The sequence below is a fragment of the Numenius arquata genome, chromosome 2 (assembly GCF_964106895.1).
Source record: "Numenius arquata chromosome 2, bNumArq3.hap1.1, whole genome shotgun sequence".
Lineage (NCBI taxonomy): Eukaryota > Metazoa > Chordata > Aves > Charadriiformes > Scolopacidae > Numenius > Numenius arquata.
The window spans coordinates 48564636-48591288 of record NC_133577.1 but is presented as its reverse complement, the minus strand read 5'-3'; the positions used below and the strand labels follow the sequence as shown (position 1 = coordinate 48591288).

At 44.8% G+C, this 26653-nt stretch overlaps 1 protein-coding gene across 1 annotated transcript in view; it reads right to left on the bottom strand.

Moving 5' to 3' along the window:
• Positions 1–2663: 2663 nt before the first annotated feature.
• Positions 2664–26653, bottom strand: part of CAPN13 (calpain 13) — a 43651-nt gene continuing 19661 nt past the window's right edge. Inside the window, exons 7-20 of the mRNA XM_074169016.1 lie at positions 26313–26398; positions 24834–24908; positions 23827–23984; positions 22212–22357; positions 18989–19149; positions 17370–17406; positions 16254–16316; positions 15145–15202; positions 14004–14071; positions 11955–12023; positions 10809–10887; positions 7919–8035; positions 3723–3778; positions 2664–2690 (exon numbers count right to left, since the gene is read on the bottom strand). Coding sequence (XP_074025117.1) covers positions 2664–2690; positions 3723–3778; positions 7919–8035; positions 10809–10887; positions 11955–12023; positions 14004–14071; positions 15145–15202; positions 16254–16316; positions 17370–17406; positions 18989–19149; positions 22212–22357; positions 23827–23984; positions 24834–24908; positions 26313–26398 — 1200 coding nt within the window. The remainder of the gene's footprint in view (positions 2691–3722; positions 3779–7918; positions 8036–10808; positions 10888–11954; positions 12024–14003; positions 14072–15144; positions 15203–16253; positions 16317–17369; positions 17407–18988; positions 19150–22211; positions 22358–23826; positions 23985–24833; positions 24909–26312; positions 26399–26653) is intronic.

The following is a 26653-nucleotide window of genomic DNA, read 5'->3' as shown; positions in this document are numbered from 1 at the left end:
TTGTCTCTTCCCAGACAGTCCTGATATAGATGCTGGGAATCAGAAAAAAACACTGAACAATCTGTTCTATGACTCTAATATGCCTCTTCATCGCCATTGCAAAAAAAAAAAAAAAAAAAAAAAAGGAATCCCTACAGCTGACAAATTCAAATATGCATAAAACTTTCCTTTTAATTTTTTTTTTATTAATAAAAGTAAAAAAAAAAAAAAATCACAAAGCTCCTGGAGTTATTTATGAATTATGATTAATTTCTTCAACCTTTTTCTGGCATTTAGAAATGGCACACAAGCAAGTTAAGAAATAATTCAAATAAAAATGCATCTTAATTATTTCTGTTATCTGAGCGATAGACACTCCCTTCCACACTAAAGGCCTGATTCTGTTCTTACTTGCAGTGAAGTTAATGGAGCTGTCCTGACTTCTGTGTGTTAACCAGGAGAATCAGCTGTACAATGTACAGGAGGATGAGAGGAGACCGTAGTCGGCACTTCCAGTTTGCCCCAACCATTAAGTACTACCAGTTTGCCCATGGATGTCTCTCATTATCTCCTCTTCTCTCTCCTGATCAACTCCAGTTTTCCTGAAAAGGACTCTCCATCCAGATACCTGAGGACCATCAAGTGGAAGCAAATGTCCATAAGAAACTTGGCTTTGCTCCTTGACAGTGTTTTGGTTTTCAAGAGCCCCATGGATGGCTCTTGTATGGGATGGCCTTGGGCTGTGTCCTGCTGGGGAGCAGAAAAGCCACCTAAAACAGAGGTAAAGAGACTCACTCAGAACACAGACAGCTGGATGCCAGTCCCTAGAAATCATTAATGAGAATATATTTTTTTCAACAGATTTTTTTTCCAACAAACACCAAGTATGTTTTCTCACATCACTCATGGTTTGTTAGGCTCTAGTTTAAAGAATTTCAGTCCTCGGGCCCGTGCTGTGACTGCCCAGTCTCTGGCTGCGAGTGGCTGCTGAATTGCTCAAGTGAACTGCTTATGAACACCCCACAGGCAGAATTTCATTCAAAACCAGTAAGTGAAAATTATGATTAATGATATATTTGCAGAAGTTATGATCAGTTCATGAATGATTCATGAAAGGAAAAAAGAATACTAAATAGACTATGAATATCATTTGCAAACAATAATTTGAGCAACTTCATCCCTCAAAATGAGGTCCTTCTAGTCTCATATTTACCTAATGGTACTCTGCAGCACAAGGGGCGGGTGCTACATTTGAGAATAACCTCTTGCTACACATCAACACATCAAAATAGACTTTGCTGTGACAAAGGGAGGGTGCAGTGTCCAAAGCCCTCTGAATGCAAAGGGCAGACTTTCAAACAAAAAAACCCATGGGCAAACAGAGCTCAGAGAGGTGAAGGCATCACAGTGTTGAGCGATGAAGCCCAGCTTCTGCCGCAGATGGACACTCGGAATGCAATGAGCAGCCAAGACAGAGGAGCAGCTGGACATGAACACTGTCCTGGAGCCAAGGGTAAAAAACACAGAACTGTCCTTGCCTTGGGTCTGAATCTAGCACGCTTTCTCCCGGGGGAAGTGTGATTTACACACCAATTATAGATTTCCCCATTCAACTTCTCACCAAACCTGGCATCAAATGTCACCTGCCTTCAGAAATAGGATGTTAGATACCAGAGATGTTGTTCATGTATTATTTATTATTGTAAATCCTGTCTCATCTGGATGCAGTCCCTGGATTTCAGTGAAGGTCCTAGATTTTTTGGGTTTTTTTTCACTCCATTTTTGAAGTGGGTTGATAAGGAAAGTGTGTGGCTTTGCCCAAGGGTACTCCATGAGTTCCTGGGGTCAACCGCAACATGACGGCAGGAGACTGCTGGCTCTCCACTGTACCTTTTCTCTAAGGATTGGGTTTCCTCCCCAGTGCCGACTGCCTGGGACCAGCGTTAATGCTTTACCCATTGCAACTGGGAACAGCTGCATCCCAGTGGGCTAAGTAGAAGCACAATGGCTGAGATTGTTTACAGATGTATAAACAGGACAAGTTTTGTAGGAAAAGGGAGAGTTCTTCACTAGAACCAAGCAGCAAAGTTGGAAAGTCCAGATAAACTTAAGGGCAAAAACACCCCTCTCCAGGTCTGACATGGAGGGAGCAAACATCAAATGAAACACAAGGTAGGGACTGTTGTTCAAAGGTAAACTAAATTACATAGTTCAGTTAAAAATGTGAAATCAGACCGACCAAGAAAGTGACTTCCTATCCCCACCCTCTACTTGGCTTTATATGTGCTGCAGCTATGTCAGATATGCAGGAGTAATTGCATCCCTTAGGAGAAGACAGGAAAGATAAGTTCTGCTAGTTGATCTATTGAAAATGTGTTACCTCAAGTGGAAACAGGGGCCAAGTGGCTAACTGAGCCACTGGTGGTCTCAGCAACTGCTAAAGACATCAGCAATTCCACAGAAAAAACTGCCAAAAGCCCAATTCCCTTTGCAGCCCCTCACCAGCCCCACTCACACTGCAGCTCTCACCTTTCTCTTTCTCTCAAAACCCACCATAACCCCAGTGTGAGGTTTCTGTAAGGCCCTCACTCATATTCACTGTGGCCACTGTAAGGGCACCCACCCCTTTCTTTTCAGTATGTATAGTACTAAGGAGATTTCTTACCAGCCACACTGAGCTCTCTTTAGGTGTACATGACAAGAGTCAGCCACTGGAAAAAAAAGAGAAGAAAAGGTGCATTTAGATAGTGATGTTACACTAAGCCTTCAGACATGTGTCTTGGTGCCTCCAGGCAGTGACCCAGTGACTATAGTCCTTTTAACCTGCACGGGATAGTTTAGAGGTTTTGGAACTACCTTTTTCATTTATTACAATTCAGATTCACAAACACTTTCCATATGTTGGTTTCCATGATAAATTATTGTAGCAGCTGCAGCAGGAGCAATTGTTGGGAAAGGATGGACCCTGCATGATGGCAAGCGGAAGGGATGGCAGGGTCCGGGAATATGGTTGCCCTACAGACTACCTTGTAAAACAGGTTCAGGGCCTCTGCTTGGAAACTCTGCTCAGCTCTTGGTGCAATAAAGCTTAAATGACCTATGAGCCACTGAACTAACCACAGAGTATAAACAGGAGCTGGCAAGATCATAGAAGTTTTCTTATAAAAATCTTTTTAAACACTGTGTTGTCAAATAACAGTCCCCAGACTGATAAAATCCAGCACTCGGGCATATCACTATGGAGCACAGCAGGATTTTTGCTTCAGACTAGCTGATAAAAAGCTTGATGTATCCCCATTCAGCTCGCTATCCTTCAGGCTGTGCTTTTAAGACAAACAACAGCAGCAAGCATTTGTCTGCAATTTCTTTCTTAAAACCACGATGTTTCACAATTCAAAATTAACAGATGGGGCAGTAAGAAATGAAAGCAAGGTGGTTTTTTTTGGTCACTTCCTCAAAGTCACTTTGAGGAATGACAGGCTGGCGTGGGTGAGGGAAGACTCTGTACTTTGGATGTGGATGGCCACCACAGAGCTGTGCTCATCCTGGCTAGGCTCCATGACTGGGTCCAGGGAATCCCAGGGGAATATCACCCATCCATTAAGTGTATCACCACTGTTGGTGTAAGAGGCAAAACCCCTAGCAACATACATCACACATCATCTTCAACTTCACCCCCCTGATAACATACTCAGTGGTCCTATTTTGGACCTGGAGAAAAGAGAAGGAAGGAGCGTCCTCACCTCTATTGCCGTCATCAAAATTTGTGATCCGCCTTCTGCTAAGTTTTGAAATGCATCTAGGGGTAGAACAAAGAAAACTGTTTTGTGAGGAGGAAGCAAGAATGCAACACAGACGTAAGGCTGTGGCAGCTGAGGAGCAGAGCTGCCATCCCTGTGCTGGGATGCTCTGCCTGGCTCAGGTGTCCTTGACCTGCCTGGCCCCATCTCATTTCTGTGCTGGGTGCCCCTCCATCCCTGTCCCTTGGATCACAGCCTGGGAAGGCATCCCAACTGCAGGGCCAGAATTTGGCAAAAGTGCTCAGTTTGACTGCTTTCATCTACTCTCATAATTTGTTTCAATAGTAGCTCCTGCCTGAAGAATGACAGGAGAACGGTGAGCTAATGAAACACAGAATCACAGAATCACAGAATCACCTAGGTTGGAAGGGACCTTTTAAGATCATCTAGTCCAACCAATGAAAAAAAAAAAAAAACCACACACACACACCGCACCACACCACTAATCCATATTCCCAAGCACCATGTCAACTCCTCTCTTGAATACCTCCAGGGATGGTGCCTCAACCACCTCCCTGGGCAGCCCATTCCAATGCCTGATAACCCTTTCAGTAAAGAAATATTTCCTAATATGTAACCTGAACTTCCCCTGGCGTAACTTGAGGCCATTACCCCTTGTCCTATCATCTGTAACTTGGGAGAAGAGACCGACCCCCGCCTCTCTACAGCCTCCTTTCAGGTAGTTGTAGAGAGCGATAAGGTCTCCCCTCAGTCTCCTCTTCCCCAGACTGAACAACCCCAGCTCCCTCAGCCTCTCTTCGTAAGACTTGTGCTCCAGACCCCTCACCAGCTTCGTTGCCCTTCTCTGGACCTGCTCCAGCACCTCAATGTCTTTCCTGTGGTAGGGGGCCCAAAGCTGGACGCAGTACTCGAGGTGGGGTCTCACCAGTGCCAAGTACAGGGGGACGATCACCTCTCGAATCCTACTCACCACACTGTTCTTGATACAGGCCAGGATGCTGTTGGCCTTTTTGGCCACCTGGGCACACTGCTGGCTCATGTTCAGCCGACAGTCGACCAACACCCCCCAACACATCTTCCCACAGGAAACTTTCTGTTGGTCCCCTTCCATCCTCCCTGGCAGTGAGCGATGACAGTATGCCCTGAAGAAAGTGATTCTCTTGAAGTCATTAGTATGCCTTACAAGCTTTTCCCGGGGCATATAAATGCAGATGCTGCTGTTATTCAGCTAGAGTTTGAAATTAGCATTGCTGAAAGTTTTCTGATAGAGCACTTTGCCATCAGAAAATTTAAATCCATTCAAAAATTGATATTCTATGTGCACATTTATATTGCAGTTTGTCTAGGAGAAATGTTCAGACCTAAGTGTTTGGATAAAGTCAAAACACAGTATTTTGAGTTCTTTTTATTTATTTTGAAATTACTTTTCTCCTAGAAATGTGCTGTTATAAACAGTAATAAAAAGTTAAAACAAATTTAAGACTCTCTGTCCTTAAATGACACATTTCTCCAGGAGCCTGTTTCCCACCCTGAATGGAAAAGGCATTGTAAGATCACAAATGTTTTGAAACCTGCCAGGTTTTAGACAAAAGTGTAAGGCTGCTGGGAGAGGGTAGGAACAAGGCACAAAGACCTTGTGCTAAGGGGCTCATCTGCCCCTTAGGAGACAACCAGAGCTACTTATATGATCCAGAGCAGAGAACAGGCAGGGAGGAAAACACATTAAAACACATCCGGCCTATAGTGCTCTGAAGAAAGGCATAGCTCAAGAGAATCCCCATGTTGCACCCCCTTGACAAGGTTGTATTTGCAGGGCTGGGCTTGCACCCAGCAATCTTTCTAGGAACAAATGGCAGTGCTGAAGTTACCTCCTCTGGGCAGAGGTAAGTGCCCCTTTACTGCTTCATTAACTCCAGTTAAATAGAATTTGCAAAGAAGCTGCTGCTTTTGGTTTTGGTCTCATCTCTGGCTATCTTGAGAGGATGAGTAATGATTTAATGGGACAGATTTTATCTTCCCTGCTGCATTCACATCATCATAAAGGTGGACTGCCTTTTATTCCCACTTAGCACCCTTATCTTCTCCTGTAAAAATCTTATTCACAATGATTTGAAAAGTTGAGAAATGTATTCCACATTAAACCCTCCATAAAGTGATAACTGAAAGACTTGAGAGCATTTTAAGATACTCATTACAGACAGTAATGAAACTTTTAGAGATTCCTTTCCACATGGATGTAAAGAAGCTGTCCTTACACTGGCACTTAAAATGTAAGAGAATCTTTTTTTAAGATGAAAAAAAAAAAGCCATGGTACTAATTTAGGCATAAGAATTTTCGTCTACAGCGAGTGACATGTATAATCACAAAAAATGGGTGCTTTACAAGTTGTCTGTTTTTTAATGAAAGCATTAAAATCAGGACAGGCTCTGACTTTCTGAGCGGCTTCTGCTGTACTCCCTTGAAATGGGGTTTTAGGCAGTGCCATCCAGGCGGATCCACTGACCCCTACTGGCCCTTAAAACATCGGTGGTAAAAACACATGGGCAAAAAATGAGCACTCATTTCCATGTGCTGTTGAAACCCAGATCCTTCCAAAGATTAATTAAATTGCTGTAGCAATGTTCTAGCGCATGGGTCACAATTGCCACGTTTGTTTAACTACTGGTATTTCCAGTCAAAATACTTATAATAATCAATATTATGCTTTTGTAAAACAATTCCATTTAGTCTCAGGCAAAGGCTTATTTACGGACACTCCCTCCTCGCAACAGCCAGACAATAGCTGGACACAACACAGGGCATAGGTTTGTTTATCCACTGAGAAGGATCTCAGACCTTCTCCTTATCAAAAAATGGACAGAACTTCACTGCAGTTGGGGGGCAACATCTCTCCAGTAAAATAAATAAAAAGCACCTCTCTTGTTGTGCTCCAGACTTCTCCAAATTTTAACCAGAAAAGAAAGCCTTTCACTTGAGATGAGTCGCCCCTTTCATCTTCACTGGCCGTGAATGCATGCAGTTTCCCCTCAGTGGTACCAACAATGCTCCACACCACCCTGGAGGAAGCTCTGCTGTGGACCAGGATGCTCAAGTTTGTGTGGAAGGGCACTGGCACAAGGACACATTTTGTTTTCAGAAAATGAGTCAGTGCACAGGGGCTCTAAGGGCAAGCCTGAAGAGGCCAGGTGAAATTCATGCAGCAAAAAAGGGCTGACGGCTGAACAAGCTCTAGATATACCATCGCTCCTCAGCAGGGAAAAACACAGGGCAGCATGGTGCCACTGCAGACCATGGCCATTCTGACTGGAAACAGGGGGTCTGCCTTCCTTCTGGCCCCTTCCAGCAAGGACATCACTCTATTCCCAGCTACTGCGTTCTCCCAGCACTAAACTGCTCTGTACCTGCCAGCTGCTCCTGTGCACAGGAGGCAAATCTCACTTCTGGCAAACAGGCTGCCCAAAGGGATGCCTGGACTGTGCATGGACTTTGGGTAGTTTTGTTATTTCCAAGCTACACTGTTAGACGAGTATTATCATATGATGATAATGGAGTCCTCAGCACAGGAAGGACATGGACCTGCTGGAATGGGTCCAGAGGAGGACCATGAGATGCTCAGAGGGCTGGAGCAGCTCTGCTATGAGGACAGGCTGAGAGAGTTGGGGCTGTTCAGCCTGGAGAAGAGAAGGCTCCAGGGAGACCTTAAAGCCCCTTCCAGTACCTAAAGGGGCTACAGGAGAGATGGGGAGGGACTCTTGATCAGGGAGTGGAGCAATAGGACGAGGAGTTAGGGGTTTAAAGTGAAAGACGGGAGTTTTAAATGAGATCTTAGGAAGAAATTCTTTCCTGTGAGGGTGGTGAGACACTGGAACAGGTTGCCCAGAGAAGCTGTGGATGCCCCATCCCTGGAGGTGTTCAAGACCAGGCTGGATGGGGCTTTGAGCAACCTGGTCTAGTCTAGTGGGAGGTGTCCTAGGTCTAGTGGGAGGTGTCCCTGCCCATGGCAGGGGGTTGGAACTCGATGATCTCTAAGGTCCCTTCCAACCCAAACCATTCTATGATTCTATGATCATCTCTAGCAGCACGTCCCTTGCCTGCCACCACTGTCATGGGGGGTGCTTTACAAGCTCTCCTGCAGCCACGTCCCTGCCTGACCCCAAGCCCCTGTGCTGAGACTCACAGGTCATGGTTTCAAGGCGCAGCATGCAGTACACGAAGTCCGCGAAGCCGATCCTTCTGGCAGTATCACCGTACCGCATGGTCATCAGGTGCAGGAGCTGCTCATTGGTGGCCAGACCTGCAGAAGGAAAAGGAACAACAGCACTGGGGGGACATGCTGTGAGGTGATGGACGGGATTTGATGGCCTTGTGCACCCTGCAAAGAAGCTGGGCCCTCCTTCAGCCCCCCACTGTGTCACACCAGGTCTTTGCATCCCTGGAGAGCAGCTTGCTTTTCCCCAGGTTTGTGCATAAGAGTCGGGATAAGGTGATTGAAAATCAAAGTCCTTCTAGTCACTTCCTTGAATTGTGGCTCAGGTCAGCAGGCAGGAAACATTGAGCTAAATAATCAAGTGTTATCTTGCTTTGCCTTTTTAGCTTTTATTTTCTATCAGAAAGAGTGATTTTCTTTGGCTCATAACTGCTGAAGTCTGAGCACAGCACTTACAATACCTCTGTCTCTTTCTGCTAAACAGGGAGATACCGCACGCTCATGCTATTATGCAGTATAGCATGCCTGAGATTCTTAATTTTTACATTTTCTCTTCTATTACAAAATGGTGAAGGGTGCATTTCTTTTTTATTAACTGATTATTCAGTATTTGTGTCACAGTCTGTTTGGATGGAAATTGGTATTCAATTGAATGAACAAAAATTGCCTTTTAGAATGATTCTTTTATTAGTTAAATAAAACTACCCTAAATGTGCTGGCTACATAAGAGAAATTATTTAAATATATTTTGCACTAAAAGCTGATTTGCTAAACAAAAGAGAAATTTTCTGCAGAGAGCTTGACTGATATCTTTGGTTTAATGCATTCTCTGAGACTTCAGAAAAGTCTCATTTGCTCACTCCTAGTTTTTAGTGGCTCAGCTGGAAGAGAAGCAGCTCTCCTGCTTTTTCAATCAGCTCTAAACTTTTCAGTTTTAAATGAACTCATCATGGAGATAAATTAGTTGAATAATCTGAAAAGAAGGAAACGGTTTCTCTATAGTTGTGTAGGGGGAGAGACAGCTGATGGAGGTGGGTTACTGTGTCGACAAACTCTGCTTGCATGAGTCCAGTGGGGAAGGTCTCCAGCAGGAATCAGACAGACTGCTGAATATTTAAATAATGTAAATACATTTGGGCTTAAGATACATTTCAAATTGTGATAAACTGGACTTGAGATTATTTTTTTTTCCTAGGAGGAAAAGTTAGTAATTTAAAAAATCTAATTAATTGAATTTTGTCTTTGATTCTGGTTTTAAACTACTGCCAAGAAACACTGTAGTAGTGAGTAATGAATCCTACCCAATTTTTAACCAATCAAGCTCTCTCCGGAGAGCATTCCAGCAATCACTGCAGTGCTGCTTACAAGATGCTATAACCGTGTCTTACACTAGTAAAACACAAACAATTTGGCATGGTCAGTCTGGGATATACCTGCTCTGAAATCTGCTCAGCTGGCAATGTCTCTCAATTAATCTTATCAACAAGACTGGAATGTCAGCCCTCTCTCTTCCAAAGATGTTTCAATTACTTGCTGTTACTTATTTGTAAGATTTCTCCCCCACACTTTTTGTCTGCTGGATTCTTCACTCTGGTTTTAGTTATGCTTTAAAATACAGACTTTATTTTCTCCTATTTTTAAAATTATTTTAATGCATTTAATATTGCCAGTGAGGTGTTTGTGAATACACTGAGTCAACGTTCCTGCTTTTCAGGACAGCACATTACAGTACATTGTTATATGGTACATTAGTGCCGTTCCCAGAGGTAGCACTAACCTCCCAAATGCTTCCTGGGCCTGTCTGCTCCTTCCTGCTTAAAAGCCAGGATGGGGGTCATCCTAATGCAAAGCCAGATCCAAACACAGCTGTCTAGCTCAGAAGAAGGCAAGAACGAGCCTTTAATTTTCTTTTTTCCCCCCACTCAGAACTACTTATAGCCTAACACATATTGAATTTGCCATTTTAGAGTGCCTTTTTATACCTTCAAGTAGCTGCACTGTTTTGGCTGCCAGGACTTCTCAATGTACAATTCTCCTCCCAGTTTTACACTTTAGTGCCTTTCTTACAGAACAGACCTGGAAGCTTCCCCTTTGACATTTGGCACATTAGTACTGTGCTCCAGGGGCAGGCACTCACATTCTGCCCACCTCACAGCAACAGAAGGATTCCACCTACATCCCCTGAGCTGATGGCTTCCACAGATAGCACTTCTGCAGCAGGTTTCTCCTGGAGACACCACCAGTCCAAGCTCCAGGGAGCCAAATGGGAGCTTCCCTACTTTAATTACATTATGATTACAAGAGGATTGCTCTCTTAAAGCTGTATTTCACACACAGAGAGATGATCCAGCTAAAACGCTTCACTTGTGTGAAGGGGTCCCATGCACTCACTGAGAGTTTCAGCATGTGTGTAGCCAACAGAGGTCAGTGCAAACTAAATAAATGTCTATCATTGTGGCTTTCCCTTCTAGACTTAGTCACTGTCCTGCAAGGAAACGGCAGGATTGGGGGTAAGTGCAAGCATCAACTGCTCCTTGCTCCTGGAATGTTTTGTCCGTGGACAAAACTACTGGATTTTTTGTCCGTGACCTAAAGATACTATGGATAAATCAGTCTGCAGGCTCTGGCCAGTCCTGTGCTTCTCTGCATCTCCCCAGCTGCAGAGCAAAGGGTTTCTCCCTGAACTTAGCTTTCTGTCTCAATGCCCTAAAACAACGCAGAGCTGTGATTTAACTGGCACCTCTGAGAAGTCCAAACTGCTTTCTCCCTAGGGCTCTTTGTTCTTTCCTCTCTCTTTTTCATCTTTTCCTTCACTGCCACAGGGACAAGAAAAAGAGCTGCTCAGCACCTGGGGACATACCTGCTGTCTGTATCGCGTTCTTCAGTTCAGACACATCAAGAAATCCAGAATGATTTCTGTCTTCCTTGTGGAAGATATCCTGCAAAACAGTGTAAAGGCAGATTTCAAGCCCATATCAATATTCCCCAAACTTAGTACTGCATCCAATTATGTAGGATGCATTCCCTCCTTAATAAACTGGCTGCAAGGAAGTTCAACAGATGAGATGGGGTGACCATGACAAGGGAGACCCATTTCCAGAAGGCTTGGTCCGTGTGTTACAGCATAAGAAATCCGACAGTTTGGGGTGGGTGGAACACTTTTTGCTCACTCTCCCTGGTTTATGTGTACAGGCAGCAATGGGAATATTTAAAACTCCACTGACAAAAAGACATTGACACATAAAATAAGTCCCAGAATGCTGTGGGGTCAGCTTTCCCAACACGCCATTGAAACCCCACAAGCCACACCTGAGGTGCCGTTGGTGGGATGAGCATCATTGCTAGATGGGGAACTGGCACCCCATGTCCTAGGTGGCCTCATACCATCTCAAGAGGGATGAAACAAAGTAGACCCCATTCAACTCTTAGGTTTCAGGAAAATCTTCCCGTCCCGCAGCAAGGCTGATGGGAGAAGGACCTGACATAGGGAAGCTGCCTGAATTTAGCTTGGACCATAAATACCAAGCTACTCTCCTCACTGTTTCCAGACCTAATGCTTATCCTGGAGCAGAGGCATTTCCCCCAGATAAACTTGCATCGGTTCCTATACAGTTCCAGTACAAACTGCAGCAATGAGGAAGGGACATTTTTCAGGTGACTTTGTTCAAGAACTCATCTTAGAAAGCTTTTTAAAAAAATTGCCATTTGTGGCACACAAACAGAGATTTCCATCAAATTCTTAGCCTAATTGGCCTTCCTACCTTCTCCACCTCAATATTCCCTGCACTAGAAAAGCCTCAGCTGCTCATTTGGAGCACTTTACACATACCGCTGCTTCCCAAGTTCTCATCCTTTGCATAAGAGGATGGAAACCTGACCCACTAAGCAAGCAACCTTAGCAGCATTTCCCCCCCAGTGTTTTGATATCACAGAGCATCTGCCCCCCACTGATGAAAAGCCCAAGAGTCACAGTATCAACAGAGAAGAGAGCGCAACCCCCATGTACCATGTACTTAGTGAGACTTCGCCAGAGGCTCCCAAACTCCTGCAGGGTGAGTCGTCCATTCGATTTGAGCTGTGCATTTAGTTAAGAATTGAACAGTTAATGAGAACTAAACCCGGCTGTCTTTATTCCCGGGGATGCTGTCTTCGCATAAAGAAAGACTTAAGATGGAGTCTCTTCTGTCTGTTGCTTTGTGTTGAGAAAGCCAAGAGCTTTTCTGCTCTCAATTATGCTTAGGGTTAAATTCACCTTCTTTGGCACTTTGTACAGCTGCTCATACCTGTGCTCACAAACAACAAAAGGTTTCTATTTATATGGTGCCTTTAACCGCAAGGGAACCCCATGGTGATTGCTTCAGCTGACATTTAGCCACTGAGCACAGAGGCCCCTGTGGATGAAGGTGACCCCGTGCTCCAGGCCACGTATGCACATCATCCTGCCTCTGTACATGAGGCAGTGCAGCATTAGCTATGGCTAGACCCTCCTGGAGGAACAGGCACCAAAGGAGTCCAGAGCACAAGCAGCTGATCCTGATGCCTGCTATCAGAAGGCAGCAGCAGCCTTTGAGCCATAGATATGCTGCAGGCACAAAAAACCTCTTCCGTGAGCTGCAGGAGTCCAGAGGTATGAGCCAACATTCCCCAGGAATGCTCAAAGGACTACGTCACTGGACCCACTCCCCTTTGTACACCACCTAGGAGTCCTGGCCAGACATGCAGCACCTCACCTAATGCAGCTGAGATTGCAAAAACTCTCTGAAAGAAAAACTCATCACTGGTGAAATATTAGCAGACAAGTGCCACTGCCATGAAACCTGAGTTAAAAAAGGCTGATCCTGTCTTTGCAGGCCAGGGTAGGTCACACCGTACATGGGTTGTATGCAGCCCAGAGAATGAAAAATCCATCTTGTATTTAAGCAGAGCAGTGGCTTTGTCAGTTCTTTGCATGCTCCGTGTATTTGCAGTGCCCACTTATCCCAGGAGGGGATTTGGAAAGGGGGGAAAGTCTCTTTCACTGGTTAGATGCAGGAAGCGGGAAAGAAAGAGGGACTTCTGGTCATTTTTATTCATTCCCTAGCAGTTTGTAAAGGTCTAAAAATGTCCCAAAGTTATTTCAAGGTCTGGAAGAAAAGAGACAGTGAGTAAGCAAGGGGGAGAAAACACATGGGGGAGAATTTATGTTTTCATCAAGGAGTCCTCTTGTTCTACATAGGTCAGCAATGTATTTCCAGTGTTGCCTTCTTAACAGTAAGAAGACTGCATGATCCATCTGAATAGGGAAGGTACACTGGAAAGGATGAATGGTCTGCCAGGCAAGTGCCTGTGATTTGGTGGGGGTCGGTCTCTTCTCCCAAGCCACAGGCAATAGGACAAGAGGAAATGGCCTCAAGTTGCACCAGGGGAGGTTCAGATTGGATATTAGGAAAAATTTTTACACTGAAAGGGTTATTAAGCATTGGAATGGGCTGCCCAGGGAAGTGGTTGAGGCACCATCCCTGACGGTACTTAAAAGACGGGTAGATGTAGTACTTAGAGACATGGTTTAGTGATGGTTTTTATCAGAGTTAGGTTGATGGTTGGACTAGATGATCTTAAGGGTCCCTTCCAACCTAGACAATTCTATGATTCTATGACTGCTTCTCCCCCTAACACCAGCTTTGAGCCGGCTTGAGATGCCACCACAGGCCATCATGGTTGCAGCCATGATGGAAGAGCTGAGCTTTTCCAGATGCCTGAGCTCTGTGCTGTCTCCTTGCCTCGGGTTCTGCTTGTGACCCTGGGCCCAAGGGTGAAGCTTAGCCAAGCCCTGAGCCCTGCAGAGGGGAAAACAAGAGTATGCTGGTTGCAGAAGGTTGACCCTCACCTTTCAGGAGAGACACCAGAGCCAGGGCATGCATGGCAACGTCCCGCATAGACTCTGGGACAGTTATTTATTGAGGACTGTGGCTAATATTTACTTGCAGGTTCTCACGCTGGGATGCTCAGCTCAGCCATAACTCAAGGCAAGGATGGGCAGCACCAGGGAAGTTTATTGCTTCTGCTGAAAGGATACATCCATCAGAGCTAAAATGCCTCTGCATGAATCGAAGCTGAATTTTCCTCCCAGGCTGGTCATTTCATCTGCAAGGATTGATAAAACAGAAGGAATTAGTGAGAACAAGGGGAGTGACAGAGGTCACCATTCAGAGGGAAGGAGGACACTAGTCTGAAGGCTCACATAGCTAAAAATCCCCAGACCTGGCTCAGATTCTCAAAGAGCAGCAATGGCTACATGCCAGACTGAGGCCTGTTTTGATGGAGTCTGATGTGTCTCAGAGATCTCTACTGCTTCCTTCCCCAAGGAAGGGTGCCCTGTTTGGGCTCACAGGCAGCTGCTCTGCACAGTCTCTGCCCACCTACCTGCCCTGATGGAAACTCTTCCCTCTTGACATAAGGATAAGGGAAATGACAGTCAGAAGAAAGGCCATTTATGCTGAATTAGTGAGTCTTAAGAGCACTTTAAGTCTTGTGCATGCCTGAGTTGGTTTGAGCCCTCCAGCTGTGCCCCTGTCTCATGTTGTTTACAAAGTGGGCAGGTTGGGAAGACAGGGAAATGCTGAAAGCTAGCCTGAGGCCTCTGCAGAGCAATGCAGGCCAGGGCTGAACTGGGAGAAACTGGGTGGCAGTGAGGAGACTGGGAGGCACAGTTCCCTGGGGTGCTCACTGGTGCAGCCCAGCCAGGGATTGAGTTCTTGCTGCAGTTGGAGGGGCATGGAGCAGGAAGGGGGCGCTCCTAGGGGCTGCAGGGACATCCAGGAGAAGGGCAGCATGGAGTAGGGTAGGTCTGCAAAGCAGGGGCTATCCCTTGGCAGAACTGTGAGACAGAGGAGAGGGTGAAATCTGGCTGTCAAGCAGATGCACAGCTTTGCTGATGGCCATGCATTGAAGAGTCTGTTAGCAGCTGCTCTGCGTTGCATTGCCTTCTTCATGTGAATATTACTTTGATTTTCTTTTAAAAAATAAAACCAAACTGTTGTACAAGTAAAGGAACCCTGGTGAAGGCAGTTCCCATTCTTCAAGATCCAACAGTGCAGTAAGCCACACTGAGGATTTTTTGAGGACCATCAGGACACCACTAAATCCTCTATCTAATTTACACTAGAGTAAGGATAGGGAAGCACCAAAGACATTAGCTGGGTTGTAAAAAGCTTTACCTTGCAGGATCACTTCATTAAGGAGCTGTTGCAGCTGCAAGGCATCAATAGCTGAACCCTAACACAGAGTAAAAAGCAAAGAGAAGTGTGTGAACATAAAGTTTTCTCCTGTGTCACTTTTGCCCAAAACTTCTTTACTTATGCACTGTGGTAACCAAGAGGGACCTCTACTTATATCAGAGGAGCAGCACCCCCTCAGGAGCACAAAAAACCCCTCCACACTGCTGGGCCACTCTTTGTCCCTTCCCTACAAGAGTCTGCAGGGGAGTTACAGGCACTTCTATCACCATGGGGTATTTTCAGCAGTGATGGGAACACTTGCTGGCTTCAGCAGCCCCTAGAGCTGGGGACCTGCCGATGGACAGGCACAGCAAGCAGCTGGGTCCGTGGGCTGGGAGCACAGGCGCTGCTGCCTGCTTCCTTCTGAGCCCCCCCAACCCACCAGGCAACCTGACTGCCTCCCTCCTGAGACACCCCCAAGTCATACAGCATGGCAGCCCGTGTTCATTTTCACCTTCATGCACTGATATAACTATTAACTGCAAGAGGTCCATTGTGCAAAGACTTTTGGCAGTGATCTTTTTTCCTCTTGACTAAGTCAAGGAGTTCTTTATAACAGTTTATTAAACCATTAAGAGCATCTCCTGTGAACACACAGAGTTTGGCTCAGAAAGAGCAGGAATCAATTACTCAAACACTGACTGATGTCTGGTTTCCAAATGCTGCTAAGGCAAATGGAAAATGATGCTGATGAGAGGGGGGAATACCCAAGGCTTTCTAATTGCTTTCAGTAAATAAATAAACCAAAGCCAAAAAAAAAAAAGAGGAAAAAAGAGTACATATGCAAGCCCATCACTGAACCACAAATCTCCAATCCTCCTACGGTATATGGGGCTAGCAGATTTATCCCAGGTGAATGTCCCATTTTTTTGGCAGTTTTGACAGGAGAATCAATACTGTTTTCAGGGTATCGGCTTGAGGATGGAGCTACATTTCCAAAAAACATTTTTCTAAATGTATTTGTATCAACATCAGAAATCAGTTTTTCTTTTTGCAAGTCCTCATGCCTTTTTTATTTATTTTTCAGCAAGATGTTTTAGATAGGATACCTGCTTAGCGTATCTTAAGAAGACAGCCTTATAGGAGCTGTCCTCGTTCTGTCTTGGTACATCCTGGATCAAAGACAAAGTAAGCACATTAATAATTCAGTTACAAAACAACTGGAGGCAGAAGTCTGCAGATCCAAACAGCACTTTAGAGAGGGCAAGGAATGTACAGTACAGGCTGCAGTTTTACCACCCTGAAAGTAAAGTGGACTAGAAGCAAGAAAGAATTACTGCAATGTAGGAAGGAAGAAACATAGTTTGGATGTGACCACAGTACAACCAGGACGGAGCAGCTTGGGGCGTGAGGAAAAAAACAGAACATGGCCAGGGTAGAGTTCAGCAAGTCAATACATGACTATAGAGATACAAAGCCTGGTGGCTATTGATGGCCCTCAGATGAAACAACTGGCTTAGAGCTCGTGAAGATTCATGTGAGCCAAGAAAATAAAGCAGGAGTTGACTCTTCCTTTGTACCTTCTCAGCCCCAAGGCAGGCTGAATGCCCCTGAGCAATTGCAATTCAATGGTTAAGGGATTTTCTTTCAACCCTCTGGTGAGGAGATCCACCAGAAACTAAGGGAAACTATCATTAACGTTATAAAGCTTCCCAAAAAAATCTAAGCCAAAGCCCTAATGCTTTCAGCTCTTAGATATCCAACATAAACCTCCCCTGGTGGAGGGTTTAGAATGGATATTAGGAAAAATTTCTTCACTGAAAGAGTTGTCAAGGATTGGAACAGGCTGCCCAGGGAAGTGGTTGAGTCACCATCCCTGGAGGTATTTAAAAGACATGCAGATGGACAGGCTGACAGAGGGACTGTATAAGATTTGTTTCCTTCAAAAAAATCAGGCTCCAAAAAAGACATATGTGAAGAGGAAGGGCTTCGTTGTCACTCCCATCTCTGCAGAGAGGTACCCCAGGCTGGTCACCTGCTCTGCCAGCAAAGTCACAGGGTGCCAGAGGCAAACTCTGGGCCAGGTGAGAAAGGGAAGAGAAGAGTGGTGTCTGGTATGTAAGGAAGGAAGAAGAGGAATTGGTAGAGGTGGCTACCAAAAGGCCAGCTCCCTGGGAACAATTAATTCACCACCAGTATCTACATCAGTTTTCACAGATTCTTACCATCGGCAGCACTGGGCTGGGTAGGGAGTTTGTGTTCCTGGAAGAGAGTTACAAGAGTAAAACTCGGAGAGAACGGGCCTTTCAGAGCATTAATTTGCAGATGTGGCAAAAGGCAGGCGCCAACAGGAGCACTCTCCCAGCCCATGGTCCCACAAGATACCCAGCACCCACATCTCCCAGCCTGTTACAGTTCAGTCAAGCCTGTTCCACCAGTCCCAGGTCTCTGTGCAGCCAGACATGTACAGGTCTGAGTCTCTGGCTGCTCTGAGGCCACTGCCTTCCCCGCGTCAGCCCTGCTGGCACCAGCAGCAGAGAAAGGGTAACTTGTCTCACTCTGAGCATGTCAGGACTAACCTCATCACACAGAAGACAGGGCTGCCCTGTCTTGAGCCACATAAAATTTTCACCTGCTTTCTCTTTGACTAATTTAATAGTCAGGAATAAAAACAGCATCTGGGCTATTAAAAGGCAACATCTTTTAAATGTCTGCAAACTGCCTGAAATGGAGTTGGGGTCACTAGTCCTCCTGAGACTTGCTTAGTAGCAACATTCAGTACTTGAGTTTTGCGTTTGGTAGAGAAATTAGGCAAGCCAGATGCTATTTTTATAGCATCTGTGCTATTATATAGGTGAGTCCTGCAGAGACCAACAGAAAGGGGACTCCACGCTTGGCTGAGCTCAGGAAGGTGTGTGAGGGTCACAGGCTCTCCTGGAAAGACCTACCTGCCAAGGTTGAGCCGTCTCGTGTGTGACTCATCGTGCTGAAGGCAGTCCAGCCCAGAGCACAGACTTCTCATGTTTGTTTTCCATAACTAAGGAGTTGCCTTAAGTCAGTTCTGGGCTACTTTTTGCCAGGGGCCAAAGCCTAGAAAGCAATCTCATTATTAAGATACGGGCCTCTGAGGTAAGAGCTGCAGTCACCTCTGCTATAAATCTTGCTGAAGGAAAGGCACTGTGTACCTGGTGCTTGAAGGTCATTTGGTAAGGCTGAATGCTGGGGCTTGCTCTTTACATAAAGCACACCCAGATATTTATGCGAAAAAGTGGTAATAGCTGCCTCTGCATGAACTAAGATACCATTTTTCCACTAAACTTTTCTTCAAGGCCGCTCTTATATGCCCATGGAGCCCTAGCAGCCTGTCTATGAGATGCCTGGGTGAAAGGATCAAGGCCCTTTCACAGCTCTTTGCTTCTCTAGGTCCTTCTCTGAGCAGAATGGGACCTGGTCTGTCTGGTGGCTAGCCGGTGAAACATAAGAAACTGCATCAAAGCTGTTAAGAAAAACAAGCTCTTAGTCCTCCTTTCACTCAAGAGAGACTTCCCTACAATTGGGGAGGGTGTATTTCACAATTATTGCTCGCTTGTGTGGCTCTTTGCACCAAAGCTGAGACCCTTGGTGGCTGCAGATGAGCTATTGTCCTTTTCTGCAGTGGCCACCCCTACACATCTGACAGAACATCTGCTCCCCCTCAGCACGGTACTTAACACTAGGCTGTGTCTTCCCAGCACATTTCTGAATACCTTAAAATCAAATTGCCACATCAGTTATCTTGACATTAAATTGTTAAGTCCTGGCACACCGTAAGTCTGGGACCTATAAGGAGTACTTATCATCTTACTCATTGTAGTCTTGATTCTTCATGAAAATTCGTAAGAGAAATTCAAATTCTTGGTCCTCTGTTGTAGCAGGAACGACAGCATAGGTTCCTGGGCTCAAGATAAAGTAGTTGGTCACATCTCGAGTCAGGGAAAAAATCTGTTTCAGAACTTTGGAGTTCTCCTGAAAGAAAAATATAGCTGGCTATCTCTCCTCCATGTCAGGAACCAAAGTAAATGAGAAAGTGCACTTACAGCAGCCTTACATTCCCACAGCTCTCTAAATATACACTGCATCTAACATGCCTTAACCTCCCCAGCAGCATGAAAAGCCCATCCAGGTGACAGACTTTGTTCAAGGACATATCAAAAATGCACAAGGGTGGAAGAACTGAAAGAAACAGAAGGCAAAATGTATTTAAGTGGATTTGAAGAGAACTTCAATTAACATTAAGCAGATCGAAGTTCAGGAAGGCATCAAGGATGAGTACTTTTACTAAAACTTCCCTGAGATCTAGCATGACTCAGAGTGGTCAGAGAGCTCACTGAGCATGTCACCCAGATGACAATGCTTCAAAAATCACAACTCAAACCTTCCAGCAAGTGTCACAAGAAAACAGAATATTCTGATCTTTCTTCTGTTATTCTAGTATTTTTGCTGAGATGAAACAAATATAATGCAACAGCTATTACTATGATGACATGTAAAGATAGCATAATAAAAAACCCTTACTAAACATATTCCCCAAAATACATCAGCATGTATAAATTCCATTTAGAATGGTTATACAGCGTGGCAGAGTTATTTATGAGCCATGCCTTTGGGAGAAAATAACATAAAACTGCTATTTTGGGAGAAAAAAAAAGAAAAGATGACTACTGTTACAGACGGCTGGGAGGTATGTAGACTGCCAAGTATTATGGGTCGGATCTTCAGCAGATAGAAATGGGCAGTGCTGCAAAAATAGTGTAATCCTTTTTTTACTTTTGGGTCTCATTCCACATTCCTTCTAGTAAAAAGTAGAAGCAGATTAATATCTCAATGGAGTCAAACCTGGTGTGAGATAATAATCAGCCTCTATACATTGCTCAGCTCTATCACACAACATTAAACTTCCCTCACAGCCATGTATTAGTGTTCCACGTCTATATTTAATCAAAGGCTTCCTAGAGCTATCAGATATGTCCATTCTGGTTTGCATCCTTGCCTGTACTGCATTCCCCTCTCATCCTACCAAGGGATAATACTCTTTTTATTTCACAGCAACAATTTGATGCATCTCAAAAGGTACTGAACAATGAATGATGCTGCTAATGAGTAATGGCAGTGAAAGCTGTTGAAGGAGGAAGAGTGAAGCCACGTGAATCTTAGCAATTGCACTCTCCTCGTGCAAAGAAAACTGCTTGTAAGCTTTTACACAAAGATGCCAGCACCTCTGACTGCCCTCAGGCACTGAGGTGAGATGCTGGGAAATAAACCGAGGGAATAGCACTGAACACCTACCCTGATTTTAGCTCCTGGACTTGGCTTTCGCTGCCGCCAGGGCAGGATGCTGGGCTGGCCATGAGCAGCTGGTAGACCAGCTCTCACATTAAAATACTTAGGCTCTGTACATGGGGGAATATTTTCTGTGTAATCTGCTGGGTGGATTTGTACCAATATCATTACATTACTAAAAGCTATGGCATGACAGAGCAGCGTGACAGTCCCCTTTTCCCTCATTGACCAGGTGTTCCATGGTAATCCAGCGCCCCTAAGTAATGACCTGTTCTCCTACTGCAGAGGAGATCATCTGTGACCAGAAGCCCAAACTGAGCCTGAGGTGAGCCACAGACTGACAGCCCAGAGGCCACGTCTCATTGAATTTCATCCATCTTTGGGAATATAACAAGAGAGAGAAAAAATAAATAAAGATACCGGAGGGTAAAGATACCATCAACTGGAGGGGAAGAAAGACATTTTAAACATAAAGCAAGAATAAAGCAAATCTGTCCTCTAGCCTACTTCCTCATTAAATAACCTCTTTTCAAGGGACACAAGACCTATGCCACACCTCTCAGTGAGGGTCCTTTCTGTCAAAATGGGTAACTAATCAAGGTGGGCACACGTCATGCAAGAGTATGAAGGGACCTCCATGTCTGTTGACTGTTGGGGGTCAGCTGATGAGGATGCTGGAAGGAGCAAGTTCCTCATTTATCAGGAGCAGCAGCTCCTTCCAAGTGGCACAGCTGACCCCATGGAGGGCTGGTGTCTGCACCGGGCAGAGGATCTCCTTGAGTAGGGACAGTGAGTTCCACTTGCTGGAGGAATGCTTTCTTTAGTACATCTTTTATTCCTCAGACACTTTTTTTTTTTTTTTTTTGAGCTACAAAGCCATGCTCTTCATTTATGAGGAGTTATTAGACTTACGGAATTAATTATTCAAAGTTTGGGCCTAGGGCAAACCTCTTCAGTGATGAGGAGAATGTGAAGTTAGGGTCATAGCAATCTCTGCTTCCTTTTGCTCTTCAGGTTAGGAACAATCCCCTCCCACCTTCCTCAGCCAATAAAAAAAACCCTTTAGAAAAGACTAGCATCCATCCACACTAGCTTTCAGTAAGCCTAGTAACTGCCCTCAAAATGGCACCTCTCTGGACAGTCACCAAGAAAAAAAAAAAAAGAGGGAAATCTTAGTGGAGGTCCCAGGTATCTGAATTAATTGACTGTGCATTGGCCTTGAGCAAAGCCTTTCATATATTTTGAAAATCGGTTTTGTATGGCATTTCTGTGATAGAAAATGGAGGATGAATAAGACAGGCCCATTTTGGGGAAAAAGAGGTCCTTCTCTTCCCTACTAGACCTGGAGTACTGCTCAAGTGTTGTGATTAGTGCTGGCTATCATGCCTTGAGCCGGGCCAGCAAAGCATGTCACCAATACTGCTGGACACAGAGGATATTGCCCTGGAATCTCTTGTAACCTGGGGACTTCCTGAGCTTCCAAGGGCTATGTTGGGATGCTAGTTCAACAGTTCATGTTGAACTAAAAGTTCAACCTTTCCTCTCTTAAGACATGAATAAGGAGCCTAAGCCTACTTAACTCTACTTTTCCTGTGATGTTCTATGGCAGAAGGCATCCAGAAGTTTACTTGAAATACTGACTGCTCCTTTACAGCCCAAAAGGTAATTCAGCCTTTCATTTCCATGTACGGGTAGAATAAGCCACACAAGAAAACAACAATGTCTATATGACACCTGATTGTGCTTACCCCAGTGATCAAAAAGCCAATCTTCAGGTTTTTCACATCTTGCATATCCTCAGCATGTTTTCGCATGAGTGAAATGACTACATTATAAGTTTTGGGATTGTAGTCTGGCACTTTGAAGAAATACTGAGGGTTTTTTGAAACTTCACCTGCTGAGAAAGCATTAATAGTTTAACAGTAGCCACATAGATACCCTAGTAGTATCCTATTGTGTAAGATCTTGCTTATATGGACCCAGAGGATTCAGTAGTTACTGCTCCAAGATCCTTTCAATGCAACAGAGCACTGTAGTCTCTACATTACCAGTAGGAGTTGAGGCATCTGGAGTTAAACTAATTGCACATTAATCATTCTAGAAATCTCTGGCAAAGTCATAAAAGTCATGCAGATTTCTCAATCCCCCTGCATCTGCTTCACCTACGCGGCACGCTTTCCTTGAGGCAGAAAAGCAGTGATTCTTAATCAGCTGCCTGACCCAGTGGGTGAGCTGAAAGGGACTGTGGCTCGGAGATCATAAACACATAAACAAAAAAGACAAAATGGTCAAAAGCTATCTTCCCTTTCCTTCCTGTTATTGTTTGTGATGGATGGGACAGTGTTGAGCACCAGAGGGGAAAGGTTTCTTTTTGGCCAAGGTTAACAGGAAGCATCCCTGATAAGAAAGCAGTACAATGCCCAAACTGGGGAAAAAAGGACTGAGATGGCAGCATCTGCTTAAACCTTCTAGACTTTATGCCATGTAGCTCCATTGGGTTGCCTTGAAAGCTGCAATTTAGCCCAAGATTGTACTTGGACAGCAACTTTTTTAGAGGGCTGGTGGAAAACACAGCTCCAAGGAAAATGGCTCTGCCCACATGCTCTCAATTCAGCCCCTTGCATTTCCTTGCTCATTCCCAGTGCCCATGGGCACAGGCATTGCTATATTATCACCCCGGAGACATGGTGATGAATGTTATGCGGAGGCAGCTGAAACCTGTAAGCCAAAAGCTGTTGCTGCTAAGTCAGGGCTCAGTGTTGCAGAAAAAAAAACTCCTTCATTGACCACACACTACCATCTCAGACTGAAAAAAGAGAGCCCAAATAGTGATGCAGCTGTAGAAAAGTAAGATAAGATTAAAATTTTAAAAAATACTACTAATAATGGGAGCTCACAATGCTAGAAGATTTCTTGCACATGCAGTAAAACCAATGGTCTTATCTGCTCAAAGACCCTTTTACTTTCAAAAATAGAGCTTTGTAGCACAATTCTTTCATGTCATATCCTCTTAATTTCAGACTATTTCTCACTCAGTAAAACCAGTCGCATATTTGCCAGATCAGATTTTCTAATGAGGTCCCCAGTAACAAGTACTGCAACTGGCTGAGAGAAGACAGACAAGCACATTTTAATTTAAAGAGTTTAGGGTTTCTAAATCACAAGTCCCCTGTTTTAACTCAGAAGCCAGTTGCTGCTGCTTCATTTCTGCCTCTTTAGCTGATAGGTGCTGTAAGATGAAAGGGCAGGCATTAACAACTGGCAATCAATATTTCTGCAATTTGGTGCTCAGAGCAAATGTTTGGCTGTGAGCACCAGTGGAGAGGAGGAGAGCACTGGGTAACTGCAGGGAGTGTTCATTACCTGAGGAATACTTGTTCCTGTGGACTGGATTCCACAGGTTGACGTGCCTGTCCACAGACCATGTTGTGCAGTGCTGGTCTCCGAAGTCCAGAAACGTTGGGGTGCTGTTACATATATACAGCCAGGAAAATTGCTCCTGGAAGTCTTCACAGGACATCCTGCAGAGGAGAAAATATCTTTCAGTTTGAGACACCAGTCGGGTACTCGTGTTCACCCCCTTTCAAAGACAGAGGGGGCATGGGAGGCTGTAGCTGAGCTGGCTGATACCGGGCAGGAGAGGTCAGCTCTCAATGCATTTAGGCTTCCCTAACTGCATCTACAGCCCCAGGGAGATTACAGGGCACGTTCAGTAGTACCTAGGCAGAGCCCTGCTATCTCCAGCACATCTTTGCCTCTCCATCTTGCTTTGTCCCTCCACAATGTCTTGCCCTGCGCTCAAGCTTTGCTCAAGCCTGCAGTGTCTATTTCAGTCCAGCCTGCCGTTCCCCTGTTTTCCTCAGAGCCTCGCTGGGCGAGTATGCACCTTCTGAGTAAGAATAGCTTTTCTAAAGGATGGCTCACACACAGCTAACCTGAGTCTGAGAGTAATCAGAGGCGGTGAAAAAACACAAGCACCTGCAGAGCAGTCAAGTGCACAAGCTCTATGACCTGTTCAGCCACTTGTCCCCTCTGAGCACCAGCTAGTGCAGGGTTTGAGTTAGGCGCTTTCTGGGGAAGGGCAGTGTGACAAAATGACAAGATCTCAGGGAGCTGGATTTTTACTTCTCTCTCTTTTCATATTTTTCCACCAGTTTGTTACTTAATCTTGGCCAGGTTACTTAATCTCCAGGTCTGGTTTCTTCTGAAAACATGGGGTCAGGACAACCCCCAATTTGCTGTTTGCACACAGCTAACAGGGGGTGCCTTGAGCCATCACTAAGAGCAGATAACTTAGCCTAAATGACTCTTTGTTTTATAATGAGCACGAATAGAAAACCTGGTAGACAGAAGGATCAATAGTGAAATACCAAAATTCTCCATCATCCTTATTTCTGAGGTAGGCTTCTCTGTATTGAGGCTCAACATGGTCCCACTGAGGAGAGCTGCAAACAGGAACAAATCAACAAGCAGATGTGAGGCACAATTTTCCATCTCTCTGGCCAGCCCATTCCCCCAACCAGCCCATCAAGTCATGAGGGATCAGGAGAAGTGAGCAAAATGCACACTGGGAGAAGGACTGTGCTCAATGCCTTCATAGCCAAGGCCAGCAAACAGAGCTCTGCACCTTTGCTCTGCCTGAGTCACCCACCCTGGGATGGGGAATCTTGCCTCTGCCCTTCAAGCCCCAGTCACTTGTCCCCATGCTGAAGAGGTTAGTGAGGTACCAAGACACAGCACTCTGAAGTGCTGATATTACACTGATGTGTAGAGGGCACATTAGCCAGTCAAATGTGTTGTTTCCAAGCGGCATGTTTATAATTAAGTGATAATTGTACTTTCTGCACAGTGTAAGATAAATAAACAGAGCATGAATCAATAATTTATTGATTTATGCAGCTTACCTGTGAGCACGCGCTACTGACATTTCAATTACAGTTAGGATTATAGTTCACCCTTCCAAAAAATGGGAGGATGCTGTCTGAGCAGAGAGCTACTATCCCAGCCCTAAACATGTCTGCACCACCTGCCAACCCACCCAGACACAACACACTACCCTGACTTTTCTCAGCAGAGAAGTTAGGAGTGATCCTAGCAACAGGGAGAGGTGGGATGCTATTAAATCACATAAGAGTGACAGCTGAACATCTCTCTAGTCAGGAAAACACTGATTCCACCATGAAAACTAGCATCTATTTATTTACAAAACACTGCTGCAGACTTCTTCTCTATCATTCCTTTCCTCAGAAAAGAGAAGTCAGCTTACACACACAGAAGAAAAGTGGTCCTTGCATCTCCAAAGCTCCACATAGGATCCAAAACATCAGTTCAAGCCATCCAGTGGCACTTTGCCTTTGCAATAACCAGTGACTCTCTCTGTTCAATACTGCATAAAAATACTGCCCAACTCTCATGTACTTTGTTAACGATCCTATTCCCAGATTCAGACTCATGGGAGAGGAAGAAGAAGCAGGAAGGTGGATGCATAATTGCTGCCGGAGAATTTCATAAAGCAGCCAGCCAGAGTCTGGGGACATGGCCACAGCTTAATCCAGGTAATAACAACTCTTTCATTCATGCTTTATCTGGAATTACTCACCGGGAAAAACATACACACAGACAAAAAGGGAAACCTGAGCTAGGCCTAGTAAGGAGCACATATAAAACCAATGCTGCATTATTTCTCCCTGGATTGGATTTCTGTAGGCTTTGCATGTGGGAAAAAGGCTTATAATGACTTGATTTTAAAATGTCTCCTTTGTTATAATGGGTGCAAGGAATAGGTCCTTTACAATAAGCTTATAAAAAAGTGATTTTTCCTTATTAAGATTAAAGCTTTAAGACCATACTCATCACTCCAAGGCCCCTTCCACTCCCCATGGCCCCATGGATTCCAGATCCTGATGATATGTTTCCAGCCATTCTTGTAGCATATCTGTAAAGAGGGAAGATAAATAAACTCAATCACAGCTTTTCACGATTGTGATATTCATTGAAGAGATGGGTAATGAAGTGGATCACCTTCTACACCTTGGGGATCTGGTTTAACTTCTGATCTCATTTGTCTGCAGCTAAAAGTCAGTGCCTTTTGCTACATTGTAAAGGAATGACAGGTGGGAGAAAACTTTGGGTTCCTGAGGACAGTGAATAGCTGACACAGAAGGAAGCAGCTGCGTTCCTGCCACACCAC